This window comes from Eutrigla gurnardus, assembly GCF_963514095.1.
Source record: "Eutrigla gurnardus genome assembly, chromosome: 6".
NCBI classification, from domain to species: Eukaryota; Metazoa; Chordata; class Actinopteri; order Perciformes; family Triglidae; genus Eutrigla; species Eutrigla gurnardus.
In genome coordinates, this window is record NC_139920.1 from 18,135,282 (window position 1) to 18,162,449 (window position 27,168).

Sequence of the window (27,168 nt, forward strand, 5' to 3'; positions counted from 1 at the left end):
TCCGTGCAGCTGTGCGTATCCACGGTGGTGCTTTGAAGGTGTAATGGTTTAATGTTTAGCAGTTAGGCTTCAATCACCAGTTTACTAGTGAGGGACTGAATGTGGTTTGTGAGAGAAAGATGCACAAATACAAAAATACGCCTCGTACTTCTGCACACCGTTCCCGGCCCGAAGGCCTTTTCCATTCAGTCCACCAGACTCTCTGACCTGGAATCCTCCCTTCCAAGTGTCATAGCAAGGATTCAAGGGAAATGTATTGGCATTATCCAACACAGTGTTACACAATGAAATGCAAGAAAAACATGACGAGACAAAAACAACCGTGTTTTATTTTAATTTAAAACCATTCCCACCTGTTCAAATATTCCTACTACTTCACCTCCTCCATGCACATCTAAGCCAGCATTGCAGGGTAGCGTCATGTAAAATACCATTCCACATCTTTCATAGATTATTGGAATTATTCAACTTTTCAAAGACATTTATCCCAATTCATTTTCATACGCATTTAAACCGACAATTTTGTGTAGCGTCATCTTGTCAGCATTGACACTGTAATTTCTCTGAAATGTATTTTCTAGTTTCTAGATGCTGTCTGCGTTGCGGCACAACCGTGGGCAGAAAGCTCCTTGCAGAAAGAGTTGACTAAACGGTACAATGACTAGCGGAACCTGGCAAACATTATAAAAGAGTGAGGAAAATAAAACGTTAAAGCATGTTTCTGTTGTTAAGTCATTAGTCACTCTTTTGTTGGCCAAGAATGATCAAAGCCCAGGGGCCCTGTGTATTTATGAGTTGGGGGGGGGTATGGTAGCCAGTTGTGAGCTTTATGTGTGCGTGTGTTTATGTGCAAATATGTTGTGAGACTTTTTGTGTACATCTGGGTTCGGGCCCAGTGTTATCACACTGCTTTGTGGATGGATGGACCGGACTCAATGCTCCTGCAGGATGTTGGGTTTTTTCCCCCCAAAAGGTTTGTGTTAGTGCTGCTGCACTGATGTCCTCTGATCCACAGCCAGGCACTCAAACAAAAGTGTGTGTGTGGGGTGTGTGACAGTGTGTGTGTGTGTGTGTGTGGGCAAGCTCCTGCTTTTGAAATTTGTTTAGTTTGGACTGAGGTGTAAGGCAGGAGATTGCCAGGGAAAGAAACAGTCCTATCTGAAGAGGCCTCGTTGGGGTCTCAAGTAACTGATCTGAGTTCAGTGGGTGGTAGTAAATGGTTTGATCAAAGGGTCAGTTTGCTGGTCGGTGCTCCGGTATTTTATTCAAACGCCAAGTCCAGCAAAGCCTTTACAATGTGTCAAATTGTCTTTCATGCAGCTCTTCAAACAACAAATCCCCTTCATCTGGTCTCCAAGCCCCCGAGAAGTCTCCACCTTGCAAAGAGACTCCACGCAGCTTTTGCCCCCTTTAATCCTCCTTTCACTTCCCTTCATTTTCAGCTTCCATCTCCTCTTCCTCTCCTATCATCTCTGTCCCTCCTCCTTCCTCTCATCTCCTTCTTCGGAGCATATGGAAATGTCGATCTGCATTCCGTGCGATGAGTGGTTTTGCGGGACTGTCGCTGGATGTTTTGGTGGACATCCGCGTGAGAGTCCGGTGCCTCCCTGGCTCCTGGCGCTCCCTTTGACAGAGTTATTTCAGAGCCGGTGATCCCGGAAAACGCATACACACTCACAGGACCGTAAATAGAGCAATGGGCTATGATGCCCTTTAAAAACTGAGTGGGCAAGCTCCTCAGTGGGGATAGGGTTTCCGGATGGCATCCAAGACAGGATCCCCTTTTGAGTGTATGAAAATGACCAGAGGAAGAGGTAGAGGAAGGGACAGGATACGACCAGCGAGGACATGAAGCGATGACAGTAGAGATACATTTTTACAATATCTTTAATAGGGTTTTCTGTCCACACCAGATGCAAGTGACCTCTTGTGCAGAGTGGTGCAAGTTCACACTTCACAGGAGCTAGTTCAGTTCATCCAGATTATTATGAAGTAGTATACGTTCTTTCAGTGCATTCTTGCACAACACAGCTCTTGTGTTCGTACAAGTACAGATCAAATTGCAAAATCGAGGGTATACAAAGTGTTGATGCAAGAGACTGCAAGTCTCCTACCCTCAACATTGGTTTCTACTGACCCATCCCATTATATAGAGAGGAACCATGTCCATATTGGACACTTCTGCACTACATGATCCAGGGCCCAATCCCAATGCACCCCCTCCAACATCCTAAACCCTGAACCCTTGGGCCCTCACACCCTCAAGCCCATCAGGCATACTGGTGGGATGTCAGTTGATGTGGCTATTAGGGTTGCACATCTCTCTGTGATAAACGGTTCGATATGCATCTAGATACACAGGTTACGATTCGATTCAAAAACGTTATCCTTTTATTACAGACCGTTTCGATTTGAATCGATTCCATACAGTGTAAGAAAGATACGATTTGATTCTACGGTTAATATTTGTTGTAGATATTTTATAAAATAAAGAAGCTGATTCTATGAAAGTGACAGTACAATAGTTCCTTTTCAAATATGTAAAATACCACATATTGCCAAGCATTGTGGCTGTATGGCACTGGCAAAAAAAACAACAAAATCACATGTCAATGTATTTATTTTTAGACATGGACCAAAAAAAAATCTGGCTGAATCGTTGGATGGCGGTCACAGGACAGTGTCGTGGACACTACCCGTGCTGCGGCCGCCTCTTGTGGCGCAAGTTGAGACACAAGCGATTGACATTCAAAGCCATCCATCTCTCCTGTGCGGTCGTGGAGTGCCTGCGGTCACACGGCAGCGCCTGCGGTCACACGGCAGCGCCTACCTGTGCTGCGCCCGCCTCTCCACCTCCACCTCCTCCATGTTCCGTGTTGTCCCTTGTTTATAACTCATACCAGCTAGGCAGCTACGGCATTTCGCGGGCAGCTTCAGCTCTCGCATTGTTTTAGAGACGCTGGTGTAATGCCGCCAACCGCTTCAAAGTCTCGCGATACGCGATCCATGACTCTATAATCGATTCATCTAGGAATTCATTGATAATTCGTATCGATTGAGAGGCTGCTACTGATGCAGCCGTATCTCTCACTTGTTGAACCGAATATCCGGTCGCATCGGTTTATCGTTCACAACCCTAGTGGCTATGCATGTCCATGACCGTGGGACACTGCATGCCCAATGTTGACAATATCCTGCATGGAGTGCGTAGTGGGAAAGAGGCATTGGAAATATTTTGTCACTTCCTGTGTCGACTATGTGGTGCTGGAGAATTTGTACTTTACATGCAATATTTTTCTCTATATCAAGTGTAAATCTCTGTTTGGGTATTACCATTTTTGTGGCCCAAAAGTTGTCCACTTTTAGGTGTGAGGGCTTTCTGGATGACATGAGTCTCTGAACAATTCCTAAAAGATAATTAACAAATTATACTAAACACGCAGATAACCATACACACAGCTACACAACACCGGCCTGTTTTTATTATCATCACTGTCCTCTTACCTGCATGTTTGCCGTCCCGTGGGCAGGGCCTGGTCCAGGCTGGGCTGGTCCCCTGAGTCCAGCTTATCAGCTCTCCCGCCTGGTGCATCCTATACCTCCTCCTCTGAATAGCCACTACAGACTTGTATTGTTGTACCACGAGGAATGCATTGGAAGTGTCTGGAAGTCTGGAAGTGACTTATTCACCGAGACAAAAGCCACTTTCCACCGAGGAGAAAAGCATGTGTGCTTCCTTTTGACTTCCAATAAGTAAGACGTTTGTGTGTACTGTTGAGAGTCTGTATGCGGAGGCCTTGATTAATTGATAACATTTCAACGCTGTTACACTGTGTTCTTGCTGCAACGCCTCTCTAGACACGGTGACCCAGAGAGAGCATTAAATCAGGCCTGTCACAATATAATTGCAGTTTCTTAAGGGCCTCAGGCGATGCTTTGTGTCCCAACACCGCTGTGGTTGGGACCAGAGGTTACAGTACCTTGTGGGAGGTTCATTGTGTTTCAGAGATTGAATGTCACTGCAAATAAAGTGTGCAGTGACATACAGGTCCCCACAATCTGCACCACATCCAGACCGTGTTATGAAACAGGATCCTCGACTGTATATAGGTACAAACCGCAGGGGAAAACGCATACGCCCTTCAGCATCCTCATCTGCATCCCAACAGTTCCTGTTTTTTCGGGACCAACTATATAGGGTATCATTAATGTTGGGACACTCACACACATGCACCGCGCTGCCAAGCAAAGGAGGAAGGAGGGCTGTTGAGAACCTTTAAACAAAAAGACATTTTTAGAAAGGTCCTCTTGAGCGGGGAAACAAAGGGGGGAAGTGTCATGACGTCGCACAGGGGGGAATCTGAGGGTCACCGGTGGCTTGACGGACACGCCTATGGAACAGTCTCGCACACACATTCACAAACTCATTTCACACAGACACACACACACAGTTGATAAACACAGTTCTAAAATAGCCACTTCCTTGCCTCCCTACTGTATTTGCTGATATTAGACTCATAAGGATGTTCTGTATCCACGTCTCTTTCCTTCAGCAGAAAACCGCAAGAAATCCACTGTTTTATCAGGGGAAGTTTTGATCTTCTGTCCTGATCCATATATAAACCTGGGATAAACCATGATGTAATACGGAGGGAACACTATGTGAATTCCCTCTCAGCAGACTAGCCTGATGCAGTCAAATAATGTGGTGTTACTGGCATTATCATTGGCAGACATTAACCTGGAAATGGTGAGATGCACATTCATAACAACCTGTTTCAGCTAAAATGTGAAACACCACTAATGGCAGAGAATTAAGTAGAATAGATGGAACCATCTGAAATCCTCAATTTGCTGTTGATGTTGTTGGTGAACTGGCTGTACTGTATGTGCAGTGATGAACCATATAGTTCATCACTATATGGCATGGCTCTTTGGCTTGTCCCCATAGGAGAACCGTTTTTGGTTCCTGGTAGAACCTTTCATAATGGTGTCATAGAGGGTTTGACATAGATTTCAACATAAAGGGTTAGAACCATATATATTGAACCAACCTATGTGGTTCCACCCAGAACCCTTTTATGGAAGATCTATCCAGAACAGTTCCACCTTCTAATGGTACGAACAACAACGGGAAGGCTCCTAAAGGTCCGGGCTGTTATGCTGCAGCTCAACCCACCGTTCGACAATCAAGGTTCACAATCAATTTTTGAACAGGTGTTACATGTATCATGTAACACCTGTTCTTTCAAAAAGCCTTGAGGGCTCTCTCTTCCCTTTTTCAAAAAAAGGCACTTCAGGAGCAAAAGGGTCTGGGATGAACCTCAGGCCTTCAGAAAGAACCCTTATTTCTAAAGGCGAGTCCACACCGGACCGAAAATCGGCGTCTTTGAGAGAGTCGGCGTCCGTGACATGAGTCTACTTGGTGTGGTCGATCGAATCGGCCCACGTCGGCGTTCATTTCAGCCGACTCAAATGTATAATCCGCCATTCGAGTCGGTCATTCTTTTACCATTCTGATTGGTGGAGTCTAGCAGCTTGACTAGCGAATCAGTGAAGCCCGGAAGTGACGATGGTAAACATACCAGATAAACAGTGGAATCAAAGAAGGTGTCGACACACTCTCTCGGCTACTTACGGTTTTCGTGTGTTTTGGCCCACAATACAGATTAACGCCGCCTGTTGTTTTGGAGACATTACATCTCGCGCAAGCGCGGAACGTATGGCGTCGGCTGTAATTCCGTAGGTGTGAACCGCCCATGTCGTTGTTCGAGTCGGCCATATTAAGTAGCCCGACTTCATTTACCGACGCGAGTCGGGCAGTTCTTCCTGTGTGGACTCGCCTTAAGAGTGTTAGTGACCTCTAGCCACACACACACAAACACACACACATACTAGTTCAGGAGGAAATTACAGCATATAGCATTGATAAATATCCACGTTGATTATATTTTAATTCTTGAGAGAGTGATGCTCGATCTGGAAACGAGGCCTGTTTCTTTCTGTCATGCGTGCACACACATAAAAACCCACATACTCACCTCTCACATCTGGTGGACGTTAGATCTGTTACAGAGTGTATGAATCTCAAAACCAGAGGGGGTAGAGCCATCAATCATGCATTCCCCCTCTCGCTTTTTTCTCCCTCTCTCTTTGTCTTCTCACAATGCCCGAGGCTATGAGGGGAAACATATTATTTGTATTTACTGTAACGGTAAAGGTAAAGCCGAAGCCCTTTTCCTGTTACAACTCAAAATAAAACGAACAAAGGGGAGACGCATGCTGTTTAGTAGTACACAAAACTCTACATCACAGTGACTGTCATCGTCAGGGTAGCTTGAGGTGAACTCTAGTCTGGAGGGTAAAATAAGGGGATTCGGTTACATATGATTTGCAAAGGGCAATATAACAGCTTCTGGGGGAAAATGTGTAACTGCTGCATCTCACACACAAACATTCATGCGTTTGAGTGGTGCACAGCTTTTTCTCATTGATCCCGATGTAAGGCCATACGTGTCCTAATTCAATATGTAGACAGTTCCTCTATGTAACGGAAGACTCCGCTCTGATTGGATAATGAGGGTTTGGAGACCGGGAGGGAGGGAGGGTGTGAAATGTAATAAACAGCTACACTAGGCAGGGAGAATAAAAGTGAGGATCCACACGTGTGATCACTCTTCTGTGGGAATAAGATTCAAAGCATCGATCACATTCGATTGGTTGCTTAGTAATGTCTGTATTTGTACCAGAAATGTCCTGTACAGGTCAAGTTTGCCACATCCTGTCAAGTGTGATGTTTTTTAGCATTGCGGCGGTTGTTGGCAGCTGTAGAATGCTAGGTAGTTTAGCCCGGTTAGCCAGGTTAATTACACTCAGTGGAGCACGTTTTGTGTGTTTACGCTTGATGTTAGGACACGGTGTTGCTCTCTGCGGCCAGGTTCTCTGACCTCATTCTGACACCCCGAGCAAAAAAATAAATAAAACAGAGGTCAGCAAACTGCTTGGCTATTTCAGCCGCTGTCATGTATCTCCATTTAATATGGATTATATGTATATATATGTATGTATTATATGTATATTCAACATTAGATACTCTACTTTGATACTTTGATACTATTTGTCACACGGAATATCTGCGGAAGTAAAAATGTACAATGTACGTACATTGTGGAGAACCTGCTCTGGATGAAAGGGAGGCTAAAACCTGTAGGGGGGAGGATGAACCCATCGTTCTAGGTGGGTTCATGAGATTTTGCAACTTTTTCAATCTTTCGGTTCAAGAGAGAACATTTCAAAATCTAAACAAAAACACAATGTTAAATTTATAATTGAATAGTGATATTAAATCATATTCATACTTGAATATCTGTCGTAAGCAACAAGCGCACACTGCAAGTTTCCTGGGAACATTGTAATGACAGTGACTCACATACAGAAAGACTGTTCTTGTTTGTTCTGGTCATGTTCTCCCACGGCACCCACCGCTACATGACATTGACTGTTCAGTACGAAAGAAGTTTCCAAATCATTAAAAACACATTGAGAAAGTTGGTGTTGGAGCCCAAAAAGAGACAAAAGCCCCACCTGATGTTGTTGGCAGACTGAGCGTGACCCTATCACAACCCAAGCTCAGGTTTACTGTACAACCTCCAGCTTAAGACTACAGACCCACACACACAGCAGGACAGACCAGGTAGCCCAGCTGAGGCAGGTGCAGTTATGTTTATGTTATCTGGGTAATTATGGCAAATATTATTGCAGCCTGCTGCCCTCAACTCTGGCTCTGCTGGTGTGCTTAGCTTGGACAACTGGCCAAAGCTCATTCACACAGAGTTGAACCTAGCGAGAGAGAGAGAGAGAGAGAGAGAGAGAGAGAGAGAGAGAGAGAGAGAGATCACAGCGGGTCCAGATGGTCCAGCTCATTTGATTCAATAATTCAATCTGTTATACACATTTTAAAAGCCTCTCCTCAGGTCTCATGTTGTCCCACCATTACTGCTCACTTTGTCCATAAGCAAACAGATATAAAAGCCTGTCTAACCTCTGCATCCACAAAGTGAAGCCAATGCCTTATGTGTCTTAAACGTGTATTCTCTCTGCTGGCCATCGGGGGGCGACTCCTCTGCTTGCAAAAGTCTGATTGCATGGAAGTCTATGAGAAAATGAACCTACTTCTCTTTTGATTTATTATCTCAGTAAACATGAGTTCATGGTGTTATAAGAATTTTGTATAACCTCATGTCTTTAAGTTCTCTTTGTTCAGGTTACAGCTTTATGTGTTGAACTGTTTATTACTTTAGTATCCCCATTGCTGACCTAAATGTTATCAGAGGCCTGGTAGTCATGATGTCTTGTTCTGCATGAAGGTTAACTGTCAGTGACGCGTCATCTCCTGTGCCTTTAAAAGACTCAAGTCACAACAGTGATTTAAGCACTTTCTCTGTAGCATCCTCACACGTTGTTGCATTGTAACTGCTCCTCTTGTACAAGATTAAAGTCAGATGTCGACTTTACTTATGTCTCCGATCTCCTCCTTGGGTGAATTTATTTGTTTACGGACAAATTCTTTTAACACGTGGTCTTTTCTAGTTTCAAGTCTTCTTCAATCCAGCATGATGTTCATTTAGTAAATGATGGTCCGTTTCGAGCACTCTACGGCAAAACAAAGCCAGCGGTTTTGGACTGATAGCTTTCCAATGAAATAATTGATCATTATGTTCTGCATATAGAGAGGTTACATAGTGGTTTACACAGGACATATAAGAAATGAGAGAAAATAGAAAAAACATACCAACCGGAAAGTATAGCATCATGAGTGGAGAATTATTCTAAGCAAGTCTGTTTTAACATGAGCAACAACGGCAAAAGCACCATCGTCTTTAAACGTTAACGTTGCTATCGCAACCTCATCTCAGGATAATCCCATCCCAGTTAAATAAAGGTTAAATAAATAAATAAATTGAAATTATTTGACAGAATGGGAACGGGAAGAAAAGGTAGTCTGTCAAGAACTTCTAAATGTCTTCTAAATTAGCGATCAGTTCAAAGGAATAAGCAGCTCGTGTGTCTTTTGCTCTGTGGTCATTACAGGCAGCAGCTCAGTCAGAAACATCCCTGTACAGCTTTACTTTCCTGCCAGTGAGGCTTTGGCCTTCCCGCAGCCAGGATCCATCCCTTCAAACTGCAGTACGTATGCCATTTGTTATCCACGGAGAAGTAGAGCCGTGGAACTGGAACAGACAAAAAAAAAAAAACGGTTATATGGCATTTGCCGAATCAGCAAATCTTGCTCAAACTTAAAGAAAGAAGTGATTGTGTGTTCGTGTTGGACAGAAAGAAACGCCTTTAGCGTGTCGATGCTGAGAACCAAGCTGAAATGGCTTTATTTGAGCAATTTTCTGGTTGTGAAGGCTTCTTTAATTTTTGGGACGGCCTCGGGGGCCTTCATACCAAGATGAGTCAACGCTGTCCTTTTTTACGGCTTCCGCAAACTTATTACTCATTTGGATGAGCTAATGCACACATGCTGAAAGGAAAACACAAGCACACACACGGCACACATCTAACAAAAAGCCCTTTTTGGAGAAGATTCCAATTTGCAAGCTATCTGTGAACTAATGGCATCAACAGGATGTGACGACCGTCCCCTCCAGATGTCCCCTTTATTACTCAAACATGGTGGACTCAGTTTTCTTAATCAAAACAACCGGTGGTGTGGCTGATTGCTTGTTGTCTCCAGGGGAGGGAAGAAGAGTTTGGTTGAAACATTCATGTATCCAGCAGCAAAAGTGACCTGCAGTCTTCAATAGTCCGTTTGCATGGAAGTCATTGAGAAAATGAGCCTACTTTATTTATAATTTCTGTAAATATTGTAAACATGAGTTTCAATCTCTAGTTTCAAGTCTTCTTCGATACAGCATGGTGTTCATTTAGTACATTATAGTCCATTTAGAGTCAAATAGACCATGAAGCAGGGGATGCTTTAGGACCTGTGACTGACAGGTCACTATCAATGCAGTTAGCTACTAAGATGACTTTAACACTTGGGTGTAAAGTTGACCTTGAATTATGAAGCTAACAACGTGCCACTTGTCTTTATCATATCCATCCGTCGCTCCTCTGCAGTCCAAATATGGTCACTTTCTTCACTGGTTGCAAAACCAACGGGTGAGTACATCCACTTCTTATGTCTTTGATGCAAACCTACGGCGTTGCCTCTGTTACTGTGTCTACTATGCAGGGACAGACATAACTGATGGCTCTGGTGCCAAACAGTCTGAGTGCGGTCCTAATGGGGGGTCCAAGAGACGCCGAGTCCATTTAGACATGGCGCAGGACACATGAAAGCAAGACTCGTCACAGAAACACAAACAAACAGCAGCACACAGGGAGACACACCAGGACTAAACCAATACCCCGTCTAACAAGGATTACACAGGACAGTTGTCAGGTGTTGCTGGTTACGCCTTCCTGCAGAGAAACCATCCGCGGTCCACTTCTCAACCCCAGAACCAGAGCTGGATGTGAAAGCTGGAGCCGGAGCCTCGACACCCCGACTCTGCTACCTGCTGAGAACGGCTGGGCTCCGTCTCGCATCCAAAATAGCGCCCGCACCTAAGTTTTTTTGTGCTGCATTCCCATCTGGTCTCATTTTAGAGTGATGGCGTGGAGGTTTTTGGTGTGATCAAAACGGATTGCGTTCATCTAGCGTCGCACAAAGCGTTCCAAGGACTACATACCTGACAGCCGTTGGCTTTTTGGGGGGGGTTCGAGTTTCAAAGAGGGTCAGATGTGGCATGTAGGTTTTCTTTTGTGCTCCCGCGTCCTCACATGTGTTGCGCGGCATCACGACGAAGGTGCGAGCGCAGCGGCGTGAGGTGAATTATCGTCGTGCCTAACGCTGACCTCATGTGGCTTTTTCGTGCCCTTCTCGTAGAAGGTATTTGAAGTTTTGACTCTGTGCCTCAGATCTCACATGTGGCTTATATTTGCACAGAAATACCTCCCAGAGCTATTGGCCGCTTTGAAAATGGATGTAAACATGAAGCTCTTTGCCATTCATCTGAGGCCATTTGGACGCTTTTATAAGATCACCGCTTTACAGGCACATGGGAGGGTATTAAAAAAAAAACCTGCAGCTACGGAGGGCTGTGGATCACGGTCCGTGTGTGTGTATGTGTGAGAAAGTGAGTGAAAGACTAAAGGATGAAGAGATTTCACAATAACACTCATTTGTTGACATTGCCCATGTAAGTGAAATGCTAACTTTGGGGGGAAAACGCTGAACAAATGTGGTCATAAATTGACTTTTCTGAGTGTTGATGTCCGCTCTCATTCATGAAACAATCATCATTCACAGATATTTCCCCCCCTGAACTTCATGCTTGCTTGTCAGTTACACAACGCTGCGGTGTGGCACGCTGCCCTGTTATTGTTAACCGGCCTCCACTTTTACTCATGGAGAAAGCGGCTCCTCCGCTGAAGCTGATGGCCGACATGTGTTCGATACTTTCCCAGTCAGATTTCTTGGAATCGTCCCCGAGGTCTGTCGGGCCGAATCACGTCGACGCCGTATAGTTTCAAGAGATCTGAATTGGAATAATTTCTTTGCGGAGTTAGGCCTATTTGGTCCATTTTGCGTAATCTGCATTTCAGGTTGATTACATCTATAAACTGTAGCCACAGCGGGTGTAATTCAATCAGAATGATTCCCATGTTACTGATATAACCTGGCGTTTGTATGTGACATCTGTTAAGATATATATATGCATCTCCCTGTGTGTGTGTGTGTGTGTGTGTGTGTGTGTGTGTGTGTGTGTGTGTGTGTGTGTGTGTGTGTGTGTGTGTGTGTGTGTGTGTGTGTGTGTGTGTGAGATGCTGGGAAGTGGATCATCTTTTGTATCGTTTTTGTTGTTGCACATATTTGCAGGGGAGTCATTGTTTGCACAAAGTCCCCTGCTGTTTGTGGTGTATTTCAACGCTGGGAATCAGCATTTACATTGTGGATAGGGATCAGAAATGCAAAAAAAAGAAAGAAAGAGAGACATTTTTTCTGAGGAACAGAAGGAAAGCATTATGATTTCTTCTTATGACAGTAATCGGCTGAGAGGAATGTCATGTTTGTCACTGAGTGCAGCAGAAAGACCCTCATTCTGAGGTTATAAACGGTAAAACATGGCGATCGTGTTCCATAATAACTCCATGATAAACCAGGTGGCACCTGATGAATACTCAACATTAACAGCTGGTAACACAGGGACATGAGTAGACTTGACTTAAATCAAATAAACACAGATAAAACAATGTAAAAAAAAATAAACAAATAAGCAGATAAAAAGACAGCCACGTTCATTGCGATCAGTGAGTTGTGTTAGACTTTTCTCGGTCTCAGTGCTCGTCTATTGTCCGTCATTTTTCATTTTGAATTATAATGACATAAATTATAGATATAAATTAGATCATTATACATTTGCTCACTCGCTTGTTGGATGATGCTTCTGCGTTTAGTCTCCACACATGTACATGGTGGCATTTTGAGACCATAACTAGAAATATTCGGAAAAGAAACACTATGGATTATCACTCAACCCAGGCAACCTTGTCGTTTTTGACGTATATTTCTTTTGTTTCTCCGCTTCCTTTCCTGACGAGGCTACGCCCTAGAATAACAGCACATAGAAAAATATTAATTCTTTAAGACGGAGAGTCGGCGGTGGGATGTAAAAAAACCGCAATGACGACATAAGGATATTTTCTTCTTGGCATCGAAGTTTGAGTCATCAGTTGAGTTACACCCAGACCTGACACAGGCCTGACATTAAAGGGGACATATCACACTAATTTTCAGACTCATACTTTGTGTTTTGGGTTTCTACTAGAACATTTTTACATGCTTCAACCTTCAAAAAACACATTATTTTTCTCATAACGTCCGTCTGAATATACCTGTATTCACCTTCCGTCTGAAACGCTTCGTTTAAGCGTCTGTCTCTTTAAGGCCCCCCCCCTCCTGAAAAAGCCCAGTCTGCTCTGATTGGCTTTGTAAAGGTAGTTCATTTGTAAAGGTAGTTCTCAAGCTGGGAGTGGCGATATATTGAGTCTCAACGGTATATGTTTGCATATGGATGGAAGGGACATGTCCAACAATATTTTGGGGAGAGAATTGTCCCCGCCAATATTTTAGCAATTGATTTTCACTCACAAAGGTCGTCTTATTTGTGACACAATTAAAACATGTTTACTAACTAAAGGTCAAGTGATTCCAGTATGTTTAGTGTTTTTAAGCACATTGATGATTATCGGCATAATATTTTGATAATTGTGATGTGAAAATCATGCCCAAATACCCATTTGTGCACAAGCGCTGAAAAAGTGAGTTTTGTTCATACGTCCCCTTTGAACCCTTACTGTACTTTACACCCACACGGTCTGAAAACCACTTTGTACAGAATATAAGTTTCCACACCCAAACTCTAGTAATTCATCTAATTTGACTGTATTTCCCAAATTGATCAAATATATTCCCAAATATATATGTATAAACATTTTTTTTACCTATGATTACAATGTCACCTTCCACGCTTGACTGCCTCCTGGCACGAAACATTCAGCTTCCAGAAAACAACCGCAAAAATAATTTAATAGACCTGATTTGAGAGCCTTTGGGAGGGGGGCTGAATTTATGCCCAAGGGCCCAAACGGGGAAAGATGGAAGGATCACAGTGCAACAGTAAATAATGTTACAGTAAGAATAATGAGCTCCCTCTGTGCCGGGGGGCCTCGACTGGACTAATGACAGAGACCTGTTTTAGATTAGCTTTTGCACAAACATACACGCACACACATCTGTGTGTGCACGACCCAACACACTGTTAGGAGAGAGGTCCTGTCAGTTTAGATCATCTGTTGCCTGTGGCGCGAAGGAAAGAGACTCTGGGTTCTGCTGTGGGACAGATAATACAAAAAGGGGAAACAAAGGAGGCAGAGGGCACTGCACACATCTTTAGTCACCCGGTCGTTGGAAATGTCAGGTCCAGGTCACCCGTTCCCCCTCCGCTGGTCTCACTGTTCCCAGTTTTTGTTCCTCTGAGAGAAACGTAAATCTCCTTCAGCTGTTTTTACAGAGCTACAAAATAAATAGTTGGTTCTCTATCCCCATCATGGTGCAGGTCTGCCACCTGCTGCCAGTATTGGGTCCATTTTAAGGAAGCCGTCATGCAATGATAAATGCACATTGCACATCAATGTTCTTTTTTAATTTTATTAATTAAAAAAAAAAATCAAATATCTTTCGTTTTTAACATCAAACAATACAGTGCGACTTCCAGCTGCTCTATACATATTATTATAGTCAAAGTTCAGGTTGTGTCCGGAATCACTCAGTGATTTACTCCACATCCAGGGAGTTCTATGTAGAGGATGATACAGTGAGCTCATCTGTAAGATATGAAACAAATCCCACTTTGGGACACTACTTGTGCCATTTTCTCTGCGCCGTTAATTAGGTCACTGTTATTGCACAATTAAAACATGCCAGATGAACAGCAGATATGTCCGGGGCTTTTATTGTGAAAGGTACTAACGAAAGGAGCTGTATACGCTGCTGTTAATGTGGAGGCAGTTAGTATATTTTCCCAAATGTAGCAAATAAATTCAAAGTGCTTTGTGACCGTCTGTTGTGATGCTCGACTTGATGTTATTTATATAGATTTGTCTCAGTCACTCTGCTCTCTCTACTACTCTGTCCATCTGTCATTTTCCCTTCAGCGCAATGCATGATGGGACATAACGCTCAGTAGGTGACCATCGGTTGTACACTACTTTTCAAGATGAGTTGTGGGATGCTTTGAGTAATTATACAGGGTAGAATATTTCTACTTTACATTCAGACAGCACCACAACCTGGAGAACTCACTATATAGTGAGTAGTGAGTGATTTCGGACACCAGTTGTTTGTAGTATATGCACTACCCAGACAAAAAAATCAGGTCAGGTTACTGTTACAAAGAGGAAATCCATCTATCAAGAGGTCAGTTGCCTGAAATAATCAGAATAAGAAGGCTGGAGATTCATTAAAAAAACATATCTTTGAGCATGCTTCATCATGTACATCGACATGACAAAACTTTTTCTTCGTAAATTAGTATATTCTCCACTCAGTTAAGATTTGCTAGTAAACACAAAGTGTATCTGCAAAAAGAATGTGTGGGTAAATGCCGCACACTCTCGACCGCACGACCGCTGCCCGAATCGGTGATGCTGGAGTTAAATCTAAGCAGAGCGCTGCAGCACGAATTCATGTGCCTTCAGCTGCTTCCTCCTCGGCTCTCTCTAGGTGTCAAAGTGGCTCTGACTGTTTGTTGTTTCAGTCTCAGTTCACATCCTCCCCGCAGCTCCTGGCACCGCTGGCAGGGTGAGGGAGGGGTGGGAGAGAGAGAAGGCGGCGAGGTGGGGGGGGTCAACAAAGGTGAGGGGGCGCCGCGACTCGCAAGTCTGCCTCGTCTTTCCCCTCATCGCTTCTCCAGCTTTTTGAATCTGGCCTCTGTAAAGATGAGAAAAGACAGGGATGTGATCACTCTTGTCTTTTTGAGCTGTGATGTGGGAACGTTTAGATGACGAGTCGTCTGTGGTGTCACAGCGCCATCTGCTGGCTGACTTAAAGGCTTTGCCATGTGAGCTGGTAGAGGTGGCTGTGTGATTATTGGTCGTGTTAGCCAGCAGATAAAGAGAGAAGCTATTGCGTTTCTGCTGTCATGAAGTGGGCCAACATTTACAACAAAAAAAAAACAAGACATTCAAACAGAGTAAGCCAAGTGACAGGTGTGTTTTTGCTTCGTCAAAGTCTTAACTGAAATGTGAGAGAGAGCGAGATCAGCGGGCCGAACAGAGCAGATGGTGGTGGCAGACTGGCAGGTGAATAAATCATGCGACTACAAACTAGGGATGTCAATTGTTAACACGTTTTTGACCAGTTACACAAGTCTGTCTATAGGTTGATTTAAAGCTGGTGTTTACTTTTTGTATTTAGTGATGAATTTTAATAGAATTAGTCCCAAACATATTACACCCACACACACAAAGATGCACTACACACTGAAAGTCTTACCCAGTTTTTTGGAGTACGCGTCCAGTTTGTAAGCAGCCTGTTCAAGTGAAGACACTTGCTCCTCGATCTGATTGATCTGGTCCAAGTAGGGCTGTAAGCTAGCATCTGAAGCAGAGACACACATACACACCAGCTGCTGTAGCGTTATAGAAACAACAGGCTATGTGAACAAGGAACACTGGGACTGTGTTTTTGCAGATGAAGCATCTCTCACATTTGTTGTTGAGATCCTGCAGGTTGCGGCTGATGTTGATGCTGATGTCCTTCATTTCCATGTACTTCAGACTGGTGAGCTTGTTCATGTTCTCCAGGAGACGGTAGTCCTCACAAGTCCCTGAATGGGTCAGGATGTATGGACGACAGAGGGAGGACAATAGGTGAATATGAAGGAGATAAATTAACATTCAATTAAAAAAAACTACTTTATTTGTCCCTGGAGGGTAATCAAGGGCACACAGAGTAGCTGTACAAGAATAAAATGTGCAAGAATAATAAAAGGATGGCATCAGTTAATCACTGATCTGGGTAAGAGTACAGTTACTTCCTGTGTGCAAGTTAAAGAAGAGAAATTGTGGAAGTGAAAAAAAGACCTGTTAACTCTCCTTGCAGGAAGATGGCCATCTTTTCAAACATGTCAGTGCACAGCTCGTTGATGTCGGGCTCTGCGGGCTCCACAGCCTCCTCTGCCGTCTCCACTCCACCATCACCTGGACACAGGCGTTGGCTTGGTAAACACACCACACAACGGTTCAAACGACACATATATCCACAGTGGAAAAACAATAGTAAACAACGCTGAGTGTCTGAAATTAACTGAATGCTGCTACGTTAGCATTAGCAAGCTACAGAAGCTGCACGGAAACATCACTCACTGTTTGCGCCGGGCTTCTTGGGCGCAACCGCCGGACTCTCCGCCGCCTCCTCCGGTGCTTCCGCCGGACCGCTGGAGCTCGCGGCGGCGCTCAGAGCCGCCAAGTGGGCCGCCGGGGCCCTGGAGATGCTGTCCATTGCTGCGGCGTCGTCGCCCGTTGCAGCCATTTTGTTCCTGTTTTGACTTTCCCTCGTCACATGAGTTGTTCACGTGACGTCCGCCCGCTATCACAGGAACAACCCCCTCTACCCCCACGACTCGCGCGCATTGCCACGCCCTGTTGATGTTGGAATGTGAGGAGTCATTTTTTTTTTTTTTTTTTTTACAAATTACTGTTATTAATGTTGTTACTGGTACAACCAGCCATTAAACTTAATTATCCAGTAAAACAAGGAAAGCAAATATACAGGCTCAGCATTACTCATCTGATAGTAGAGTATGGAGGCTGCAGGGTGTCACCAGATAATTTACAGACTTTTTTTAATGTATGCACTCAGTCTAACTGCAAAACAATTACATAAATAGACACTTGAATTTCAGAAGTTAATAAATTGGTAATTCTTTCAACAGATTTGTATTTTTTTCATATATTAAAAATAAACTTTTAAAATGAACTTTATTATTCCATTACATCTTCTACTTTAACATGACCTGTTTCCATTTCACGATTACTATTATTTAGGCCAGAGATCTTCAACAGCGGGTCTGCTTTTAGTGAAAATCCACTAGTTTGTGGCACTTTTTATACCGTATACGCTTCTGTCCAATAAGCCGCAATAAAAATGGGTTTCTGTGTGAAAGCATATGTATTCACCTACTTTATTGTCTGTCTGATGATATCTGGTCATACAAAAAAAATAGGTTGTTATGTCATAACTTCAGTTTTGATGTGAACCCCAAAAAGACTTTATTGTATTCTATTAATATTTTGAAAAAACATACACTAATTATTTTCCAGCTTGAAGAGGTCACCCATCCTAAGGCTTATGTTTGTTTTAACCCATAGCAATAAGTGAAATATATTTAATATTATGATAACATAATATTTTACTATAACCCAAAGATAATTGTTTTTGTAAGTATATTTAAATTTCAAGTTAGACCAATAACCAATTTAATTGCAATATTTGTACTTCCTATTTAAAATAATTAGCTAATTCTGGCGAAACCACCAAACCACCTAATATGACATAAGTAGTTTTACCTGCATACATTTTGGCAAATTAGTTTTGACAGCCTGAATTGACACTTACTTTGGCTGTAAAAAGGGCAGATGCATTTTATTATAATCATTACAATTAATATAATCAAGCCAATTTCTGCTAGAGAAGGACATAGATTAAATGTTTAGACATAATTCAATTTAAAAAAAAATATGTAGCCTATTCATAAATTATGAGACGGTAAATACAAATTCTAGTTTAGAGATAGTCTTTTTATTATTGATAACTTGTATTTTTTTATTTCCTGGGTACAGTGGGGTTCCACACATCATTGATACACGTAGACAGTAAAAAATACACCTTAGCAATCCTTGTAACATGTTATACTTTTCGCCATGCGCGCCCCCGCGAGAAGCATGCAGTTCTTGGCAATGCAGAAGTCGGCATAACACCTGTGTCGGCGCTGTTGTGGGGGGAAGCCAGATTCGTGACAGGCTAGCGGCAGAGGACTGTAAACATGGCGGCGTGCACAGCTACAGGGCTGTGCCGGACTCCCCGTTACTACTAAGTCTGTGAGACGGAGACAACACAAAGATGGAGACCGAAGAGGAGCAGCACATAACGACGCTCCTCTGCATGGGCTTTCCGGACCCCGACGTGATCCGGAAAGCGCTTCGGCTGGCAAAGAACGACATCAACGAGGCAGTGGCGCTGCTGACGAACGAAAGCCCCGGACTCGGCTATGGATACGAGCCGATGGAGAGCGGGCCTGCCCCCGGCGTGGGCTCGACCGGAGACGGGGAAAGCAGCGGGCGGACCGGGACGGGAGGGTTCGATCCCCCGCCCGCGTACCACGACGTGGTGGACAGCGAGGTAAGGGCAACCAGCGTTTCGCCGTGCATCTACCGAAGGAACGAGGGAGGAGAACACGGCTAATTGCAACTTGCTGGGAAGCTAGTGGGCTCGCCCATTTAACTAGCTAAACGTAGCCTCGATGCTACATGCACAGAACCCAACGTGAGCTGTCAGAGCAGATGGTGAAATGACTCCACAGTCCAGCGGGACCGGGGCATGTAGCTGGTTCGTAGTCACTGGGGAATTGTCTGCTAACATGCTGCCTAGCTGCTTGAATGATTGACTTAACGCTAGCCTAAATCGCTATTCTAAACTTGCGAGCTAACCCAGCTAGCTTGTAGCTCGCTAGCTAGTCGAGTTAAACCCGCCACTCACTGGACCAGGTCAAGTGGCACAGAGGCGTCACTCTGGAGGATTTCAATCACAGATTTCAAAGGGGACTACTCTGGTAGTGGGTTTACCTTCCTACCAGTTAGCCAGCAGGCCAGTTTGCTGGACCTAGACAGCCTGCTTTGCGGTTGCTTTGCGGAGGGTTAGCTAACGTTAGCTTCTGGCTGACAGCGTTTAACTCTGCTCGGCTCCTACCAAGTCCACTCGAACCGGACTCAGAAGCGGTCTCGCAACGTTTTTGGTTCTTGTGGGGGGGTTTTGGGCATACGTAGCTATTTTGATAATTCTTCTGCGCTCAGGTCAGGTTATCGTGTGTCAGCCAGTGATTACTTGTAAAGGGTCCGTGATGCTTTGAGGCCAGTCATTTTTGGTCCTGTCAGTGATTTACCTGCAGGTCGCATCATTTCGCCCTAGTCCACTGTCTTTATGCGGGGTTGTAACAGTAAACAGGCATTGCTCGTAAATACCTATCCACACAAGACCAGATCGCTGTGAATGGCACCTCGAGGATGTATGCCTCAGCAACTTCACCTCAAGCCTGTTGCTCTCTTGGATCTCCACCTAAAGTCGCCAACACGCTTTCTTAGAAAGTCACAAGTCATTTGACCTGTAAGATTATTGCTTCGCTCTTTCCAACCACTTGTTTCAAAGCTGTTGTGATTGTGGATCAGCAGATTACGGCACCAATAATCTACTCTGGCCATATTTCGTTCTCTTGACGCTGTCACACTTTTGATGCAGGTTAAGCTGATAAAGGCGAAGCATAAACAATAGTTTGAATTTACAATATGCAGAAAATAGCACACAATTACAGCTTTTGTATATATGCCAGTAATGGCGTTGTTACAAACTAACTGAGCCCAAAGTGACTCACTCTCTGAGTTCATTAAATCTCTGCCAAAATCACTCTTCCTGTATGTCCACATGCCAATAATATCTTTCCATCCAAACCAGCTCGTATAATGAACGTTCTATCCATTAGTATCTTTTCACACTTGTGTCTATGATTGCGTCATTTACAGAATTTGTGAGGCGAGATGGAGAAATGACCAAGTTTCACTCCCACGTGTCAGGACAAGTTTGGAAACATGCGCTTCCACTGTTTGCTGTATTTTTACTTTTAGAGGCATGTCGTAGGCATATGGCCCCATGTTATGCTCCTAAATATAGCCCTGCAGTCTCCCCAACACACACACACAAACACATTGCAGTTTTTTTGCAGGGGGGTCCCAGGAGGGTAGCAGGGTGCATAGTAACAGAGTGGCACTGAGTTACCTCATCGTCCTGCGCAACCGCATGCATGTGTCCTGTGCTGTTGAGACCTGAACCCTTTCTCCCCTTTAGTGCTTGAAAGGCTTTGCAGCTTATTTGCACGTTAGTATCCATGTTTGTGCTCCTGTTTTTTTTTTTATCATTATTTGCTCTCATTCTTATTTAAATTAACCACTTTTTGTTGAATTGTCAATCAGTTCTGATTTTGGATTTTGTGCCAGCAGTGAAATTTCACTTAGTATTATCTAATATCAGTTTCTGTCGTTCGCTTTCCTCCCTCTCATCCATCTATCCTTCATTTCTAATTTTCCTCAAAAAGGGAATGGATGAAATACGATGCTTCTGTGGCTTCCCCCTCTCTCGTTCTCCTCTTCTTTTAATGCTCGATGCAGCACTTTATATCACGTGTCAGCATGCATGCACTGAACACATTGACCAATTATGTATGCTTTTATGTGGAGATGCATTCAAAACGGTAAAACTTGACCCTAGCTATACTTTGATGTATTAATATTTGCACTGTGGCGCGCCCAAACGGACACACAAGGTGAAACAGTTTTGGTCATTTATAACGTAGTGAGAGCTGAATCCCAGCGATTCGGTTCACATACTTATTATACACAGGTGAAAGTAGGTAGAGCCCTCGTAGATTATTATGCTTAAATGCAAACATAAATCGTCAGTTTATTTCAATTATGCCGCGCTTTAGTGTTCCACTGAAATGCTCCACCGGACAGCAGCACTATTTCACAAGTGGGAGTTCTGATATTTAATCATGAATATTCAGATGACTTCATGAATATGTTAACAACTTCATGATGTAAATAATTCAATAATCCTTTGTCTGCTCTCACCACATGGACTCCTAAAACTGCTTCTGGCCGTGTTGCGCTCTCTCATGTAGCGACAGGAGGCAGAGCCTGAACGTAGCATTTTCAACCGTGAATGCGGACTTTCAGGGAGTTGGATTTTAACTTGTAGAAAATCTGTCATAGTGGGGTCGCATGAGAGACTTCCCAATACAACTTCCGATACCTGAACTCTTAAGCAGCTGTATGCTACTAACCCTGTATGGATGTGATATGATTATTGTACCGCCCTGGCTCAACCCATTGTAAAACATGAACAAATACATAGAGAGAATGAATGCCATTTCTTTATGAAGTTTGACACATTTTGCAGCTTGTCCAATAGGTGCTGTGCATGTGCAACTCTCAGTAGAGATGAGAAAGAAGCGCGGTGACTCGCTTTTGACCTATTTCTATCAATGTTATCGGACGCATCAATCGTTTTTGATCCCGGACTTAGAGTACCGATCGGGCAGCATGTATGGATCGCGTAGCAAGCGTTCCTGTGTAGCGTAAATGAACTGATAAGTGATATGACAACGTGATATCGGATCAGTTAGGGTTGGGCGGTATGAGCAAAATCTTATATCATATGAATAATTTCATATCACGGTATGGTTTTTCCCCCCTGTAAATTCAATTAATGGCTTAAAAATAACCATACTGTCGCATTTGATCATTTTCCTCTTTTATTTTTATTTTCTCACAGCAGCATAACATTATTTTAAAGAAAATATAATAATATAATAAACAATAAGCCACAAAGAATGTGCAACTGTCTGGTAAACATTTGAACTCCAGCTTTAACTTAAGCTATAGTGTGTGTGCAAATGTAAACACAGAGCTCCATCTTAATAAGAAATGAAAATAACAAATGAGAAAAAGTATGCGTCATGATGGCCTCCGTTATCTCCCTCCATAGATGTGATTTATTGTCATAAGGGGTGCCTTTGGCGAAAGACTCATAATACTGCTTCGCATGTTTTAACTTTAAGTGGTGGAAGAGGTTACCGGTGTTTCCACCTCCAGCAGCAACAGTCGCGCGACACTCTTTGCAGAGTATCGCTTTTTGTTCGTTGTCGGATTTTCTAATTCCGAAAAAGTTCCAACAGACGGAGCGCCCTTTTTCGGAACGAGTTGGGTGGGACGCGCTGCCTCCGTTTCCTCGTGACGTTCACTCTCCGCCTCCGCCATGATTGTTATTACTCAGGTAAAGCTGTTTCTTCTTCGTCGTGCTCATGCAACCACGCAAGCAGTCTGCTGCAATGCCCGCAGTGCCCTATGTGTCGAGGCGGTGTAATTACAGTGACTCAGAGCGATGCCGCAGACATCTGCGCTTTCTCCGGTATAAACGGTATTGCAAAATCTCTACCGGTGGACACTTTTATACCGTCACACGGTATAATACCGTCATACCGCCCAACCCTAGGATCAGTGCATAGACTCGCGTACGCACCGATACCCGATCCAGCATTCTAGGCTTTATTAGGCATTCTTATACTAGCATCAGGATCGGAACTACTCTAGGTAGCATCAAGACGTGTCAAGTCATGTGGCAGGTATTTATAACATTTGACCTTTGCTGCTCACACCCCCTTTTTTTTTTAGTTTATTGCGCAGTGAAATCCTGGATTATTTAAACAGACAGAAAAGTGGATGCAGAGATGAAGGGCAGAGCGTCAAGGAGAATGACTGCTATCGCTGGAGGAAAATAATTAGGCATCATCCTGTCTGACTTTTATCATTGCCAGAAGCCCTCGCACAGAGGACAGCTGCAGCGGCCTAAAATAATGGCCGACGGAGGGACGGGGACCGTTGTATGAGGTTGTAATTATGTTACACATGTGTGTTCACAGAGGAGCAACGATGAGAACGGCAACTGCTCCGGGGGCAGCATGGAGTTTCCCACCACCAACCTGTACGAGCTGGAGAGTCGAGTCTTTACTGACCACTGGTCCATCCCTTACAAGAGAGAGGAGTCCCTGGGCAAGTGCCTCATCGCATCCACCTGCCTCGCCCGGCACGGTAAGACCACGATTGCATGGGATGAAAATAGTGTTTTGAAGGTCTGCTTTAAAACCAAACGCTCTCCATCTGTGTTATTGAGTTATTGAGTGGGTGACGCGTGTTTGTTTGGACCGTTGGTTGTTGTTCACATGTTATTTTGGTGTTGCATTGCTCAGTCTGTCTCTCACACACACACACACACACACTCACACACTTTGTTTGGATGACGGATGAATATCTGAATCCAACATCTCCCTCTCTGCCAGGTCTTGCTGATGCTGATGAGAACTGCAAGCGGTTCATAGACCGGTGCATGCCGGAGGCCTTTAAAAAGGTTAGCAATAAAGATTCCAGAGATCTAAGTGAGTGCGTGTAATGCTCGATTAATTTACATACGTTTCCCCTGACTGTCCTCCTCCTCTGTCTGTCTCATTCGCCATCACCAGTTGCTGACCAGCAGTGCCGTGCACAAGTGGGGCACCGAGATTCACGAGGGAATCTACAACATGCTCATGCTGCTGGTGGAGCTGGTAGCAGAGAGGGTGAAGCAGGATCCTGTTCCAGTAAGCCTGATGGGAGTCCTGACTATGGTGGGTTCTCTCTCTCCTAATACTTGTCCTTTAATACCTTTCTACCGCCTTTCTTTCAATATTTAACTTGGAAGAAGATAAATGTCCCGTGGAAAATAATGGAACATCTGGAAACAGACTTTGATCTAAATGATCAATCCATTATTATGTGGCAGAAGATCAATTAGGTAAATTGCTTTAAATGTGCTTTCGTAGTACTTTGGCACTATCTTTAGCTCCTTTCTCACAAGCACTTCAGCCCTGGAATTATTTAGACATTACCCGCAGGAGCTGCATGTGAGATTGCAAATGTTTGAATCATTTGGACCGGATATTAACGTCAAGATCACACGATGTGATCTAAAAGGGTTAAAGAGGCATTTTTCATTTCAGCTTGACTTTAAACAGACTTTTCCCGTCCAGCTCCCGATTAGGCTTCAACATCTGTGTAATGTCCGAGTGAGTCCATGTGTGAATAGAAACGCTCAGAATTAACAGTATTTAACAATATTCTGAATTTGTTGACGGTCGTGTAAATATCACATTCCGTTTGGATATTTTCAGATTAAGACGTGGGATATGCTGCTATTATTCGGGTTTCATTTGGAATATGGGTCGCCAAGCTCTTCAAGAGTGTGGTTGGAGGAATGAAAGAGGGATGTCTGAACAAGTCTGACACCGGTGGAAAACTTTGGAGGAAAAAAAACATTTTTATGCAGAGTAGCAAAATGTCACAAGCAGCTCCTGCAGTTCCACTTTTCCATGCTTTGACATGATACACGACATGTTGGGGCATCGACCCCGGGGAAAAAGACAGCTACATGAGGTTAATATGTGCACGGCTGCTTGTTAAATGGTTGGTGTGTTAAACTTGTCGTCCATGTCTGAACCTGATACTGAAAAAACGCTTTACATTATAATCAGTGACTCAAATCAGGCATCATGTGACATTACATGGTTTAAATATGTATCATAAATATGTATTTCTGTTCTGTCCAGGCCTTCAACCCTGATAACGAGTACCATTTTAAGAACCGGATGAAGACCTGTCAGAGGAACTGGGCGGAAGTTTTTGGAGAAGAGGCCAACATGTTCGCCGTCTCCCCGAGCAACACCTATCAGAAAGTAAGGGGCCACTGGACTACTTCCTGTATTCTTATTAGCACACGTGGACCAATTCATCCAGATGCACTCGCAAAGTATTTAAAGCTGTTTTAGTATTAATATGCACACGTCCTTATTAGTTGAGTTGTTTACTCTCCATAGTCATGTCCCGGGGCAGATAAATGGGTTCTTCATTCCCAATGTTGTGTAACTGAGCGAGACTCAGCAGAACATGTGTGACTGACACACAACAGCTGTCGGAGAACTTGTGTTGTGCGTGTGCGTGCGTTGTCTTTCACAATAATTTGCGGCGTCGTAATTAATAATTCCACAATGATCTCTTTCAGGAGCCTCACGGTTGGCTGGTTGATTTGGTGAATCGAGTGAGTAATGAGCAGATATTATTTCTATGTATACCTTTGCCATTGTTTTGTGAGTTTTATGTAATGTGTCTCTCTTTTTTTTCAAGTTTGGAGAGTTAGGAGGATTCACGGCCATCCAGGCGAAGCTCAACACGGACGAAATTGAGATTGCTGTAAGAGAAACCGTCCTTACTTTACCTTTCTTATTTTTGCCTTCTCTCAAACGGTCTGACGTATCTGAGGAGTAAGGAGATAGTTCCTACCCTCGTGGCGGATGGAGACTGGCCCTGTAGACAGACTTTGAGATGACCCATGCAGGCGAAAGGTCACCATGTTTACCGCTGCTCTCAGCTGCAGGGACCTGAATGTCTCCCCTCTTTCCGCTCCTCACCAAGACTCACTCACACACAAACGCACTCTCTCATCCTCCCGCCGTGTGATGGTTGAAATGCTCTGTTGTGCTACGTGTTCTGAGGCATCCTTGTACTGATGCCTCCTTCTGGGAACCTGGCCGGAACCACAGCAGTGCACAGCCATTGATTTAGACACGCGCTTCCCCCCTGAGCATAGCAATAAGTAGGGCTGTTCAATATCAAGATTCCAATATTGGTTTCTTTTTTTCCCCCCATATTGACTATCTGGCAAATTGATAATCCATTGGTGTGATTTTCCAAAAAATAATGTACAACCTCTCTCTTTGTCCTTATTTCGTAATTCACATAGTGCCATGAATTACAAACGTTTGTCAATTAAAAACTTAAAAACTAAAAAATGTTGCACTTCAAGAAAGTTGCATTTTGTCGTATAACTCTTGAAGTCTAAGACTGTGAAAATATGTTGTTTGAAAAAGTGACGTCCCTCACAGAAGCTCAGCTTTTTGTTTGGTACCGGGATGTCACTTAACTCACAATTTCGCTTGTTCCTTCTCACCGCTTGAGAAAAAGAGTCATCCCCTTGTGTGGCCGTGCACTGCGACCAGCTCTGTGTTGATTTGCACCCAAGTGAAGGTTAAGCTTAACAGAACCCCTCGCCTGGACCTCGTCCCTTTCCGTGGTCGTGGACTTAGTTCTCACTGGGGCCCCCTTACTCCGGGCGGACTGTCTTTGGTGCATATCTCAGGCGATTTTGGCATCCCTTTTTTTTGCCATGTCATCACCATTCATATCTATACAGCCAATGTGTTTATCATTAAATTGTTTACAAGACAGCAAAGTCTTTCATAGATGTAGCCTGGCATGGCAACAAAGAAAACGGCCATGTTATTAAGGCAGAGACTGCGTGCAGACTGCTCTCCAGTTGCAGTGTGTAATCTGTCGGATACCGAACACACTTTAAGCACAGACAAGAGAAACAGTGGAAGTGAACGGGGGAAAGATAATGGGATGAGTGCTCCCTCCTCCACCGACTGTAAGGGCTGAGTCATTCATTTGTGTGCTTTGAGCAGGAAGTCAAGTGCACGGGGGGGAATTTACTGAGTGAATAGAGGAGGAAGGCCGGGGGGAGGGGGGAGACGTTTGCTGCTCGGAGAGAGAGCCCTGGAGCAGAGATGGAAGACGTCCAGAAAAAAAAAGAGACAAGAACACGGGAACCATTCATTAAGCTCCTGTGATTTAGCTCCGAGT

The 27,168-nt window shown here is 43.9% G+C and overlaps 3 protein-coding genes across 6 annotated transcripts in view; 1 reads left to right on the plus strand and 2 right to left on the minus strand.

Annotated features, from left to right (window-relative positions):
- Positions 1–5,826: 5,826 nt before the first annotated feature.
- Positions 5,827–27,168, minus strand: part of LOC311014519 (uncharacterized protein) — a 75,992-nt gene continuing 54,650 nt past the window's right edge. The window contains exon 3 of the transcript XR_014597274.1: positions 5,827–5,843. The gene's annotated coding sequence lies outside the window, so the exon portion shown is untranslated. The remainder of the gene's footprint in view (positions 5,844–27,168) is intronic.
- On the minus strand, positions 14,271–17,185 carry bloc1s2 (biogenesis of lysosomal organelles complex-1, subunit 2). The gene is made up of 5 exons (XM_084011490.1): positions 16,978–17,185; positions 16,696–16,812; positions 16,320–16,439; positions 16,106–16,210; positions 14,271–15,541 (listed from the first exon to the last, which is right to left on the minus strand). Exons 1-5 carry the CDS (start codon positions 17,141–17,143, stop codon positions 15,510–15,512), a joined length of 540 nt encoding a protein of 179 aa, XP_083867616.1. The 5' UTR covers positions 17,144–17,185; the 3' UTR covers positions 14,271–15,509.
- usp24 (ubiquitin specific peptidase 24) overlaps positions 18,624–27,168 on the plus strand; it is a 38,867-nt gene continuing 30,322 nt past the window's right edge. For 2 of the 4 annotated variants that reach the window (XM_084011072.1, XM_084011073.1), the window contains exons 1-7: positions 18,624–19,012; positions 23,361–23,529; positions 23,778–23,845; positions 23,958–24,101; positions 25,080–25,205; positions 25,532–25,567; positions 25,654–25,719. In XM_084011072.1, coding sequence (XP_083867198.1) covers positions 18,734–19,012; positions 23,361–23,529; positions 23,778–23,845; positions 23,958–24,101; positions 25,080–25,205; positions 25,532–25,567; positions 25,654–25,719 — 888 coding nt within the window. In that variant the 5' untranslated portion in view covers positions 18,624–18,733. The remainder of the gene's footprint in view (positions 19,013–23,360; positions 23,530–23,777; positions 23,846–23,957; positions 24,102–25,079; positions 25,206–25,531; positions 25,568–25,653; positions 25,720–27,168) is intronic. The other 2 variants (XM_084011074.1, XM_084011075.1) reach the window with 1 other exon arrangement.

Bases quoted from the DNA above. Each gene is read 5' to 3' on its own strand.
- bloc1s2 (XM_084011490.1), bottom strand. From the start codon at position 17,143: ATGGCTGCAACGGGCGACGACGCCGCAGCAATGGACAGCATCTCCAGG. The intron at 16,813-16,977 runs GTGAGTGATGTT...GCCTGTGTCCAG, and splicing joins CAAGAAGCCCGGCGCAAACA to GTGATGGTGGAGTGGAGACG. The intron at 15,542-16,105 runs GTAAGACTTTCA...TCATCTTTACAG, and splicing joins CGCGTACTCCAAAAAACTGG to AGGCCAGATTCAAAAAGCTG.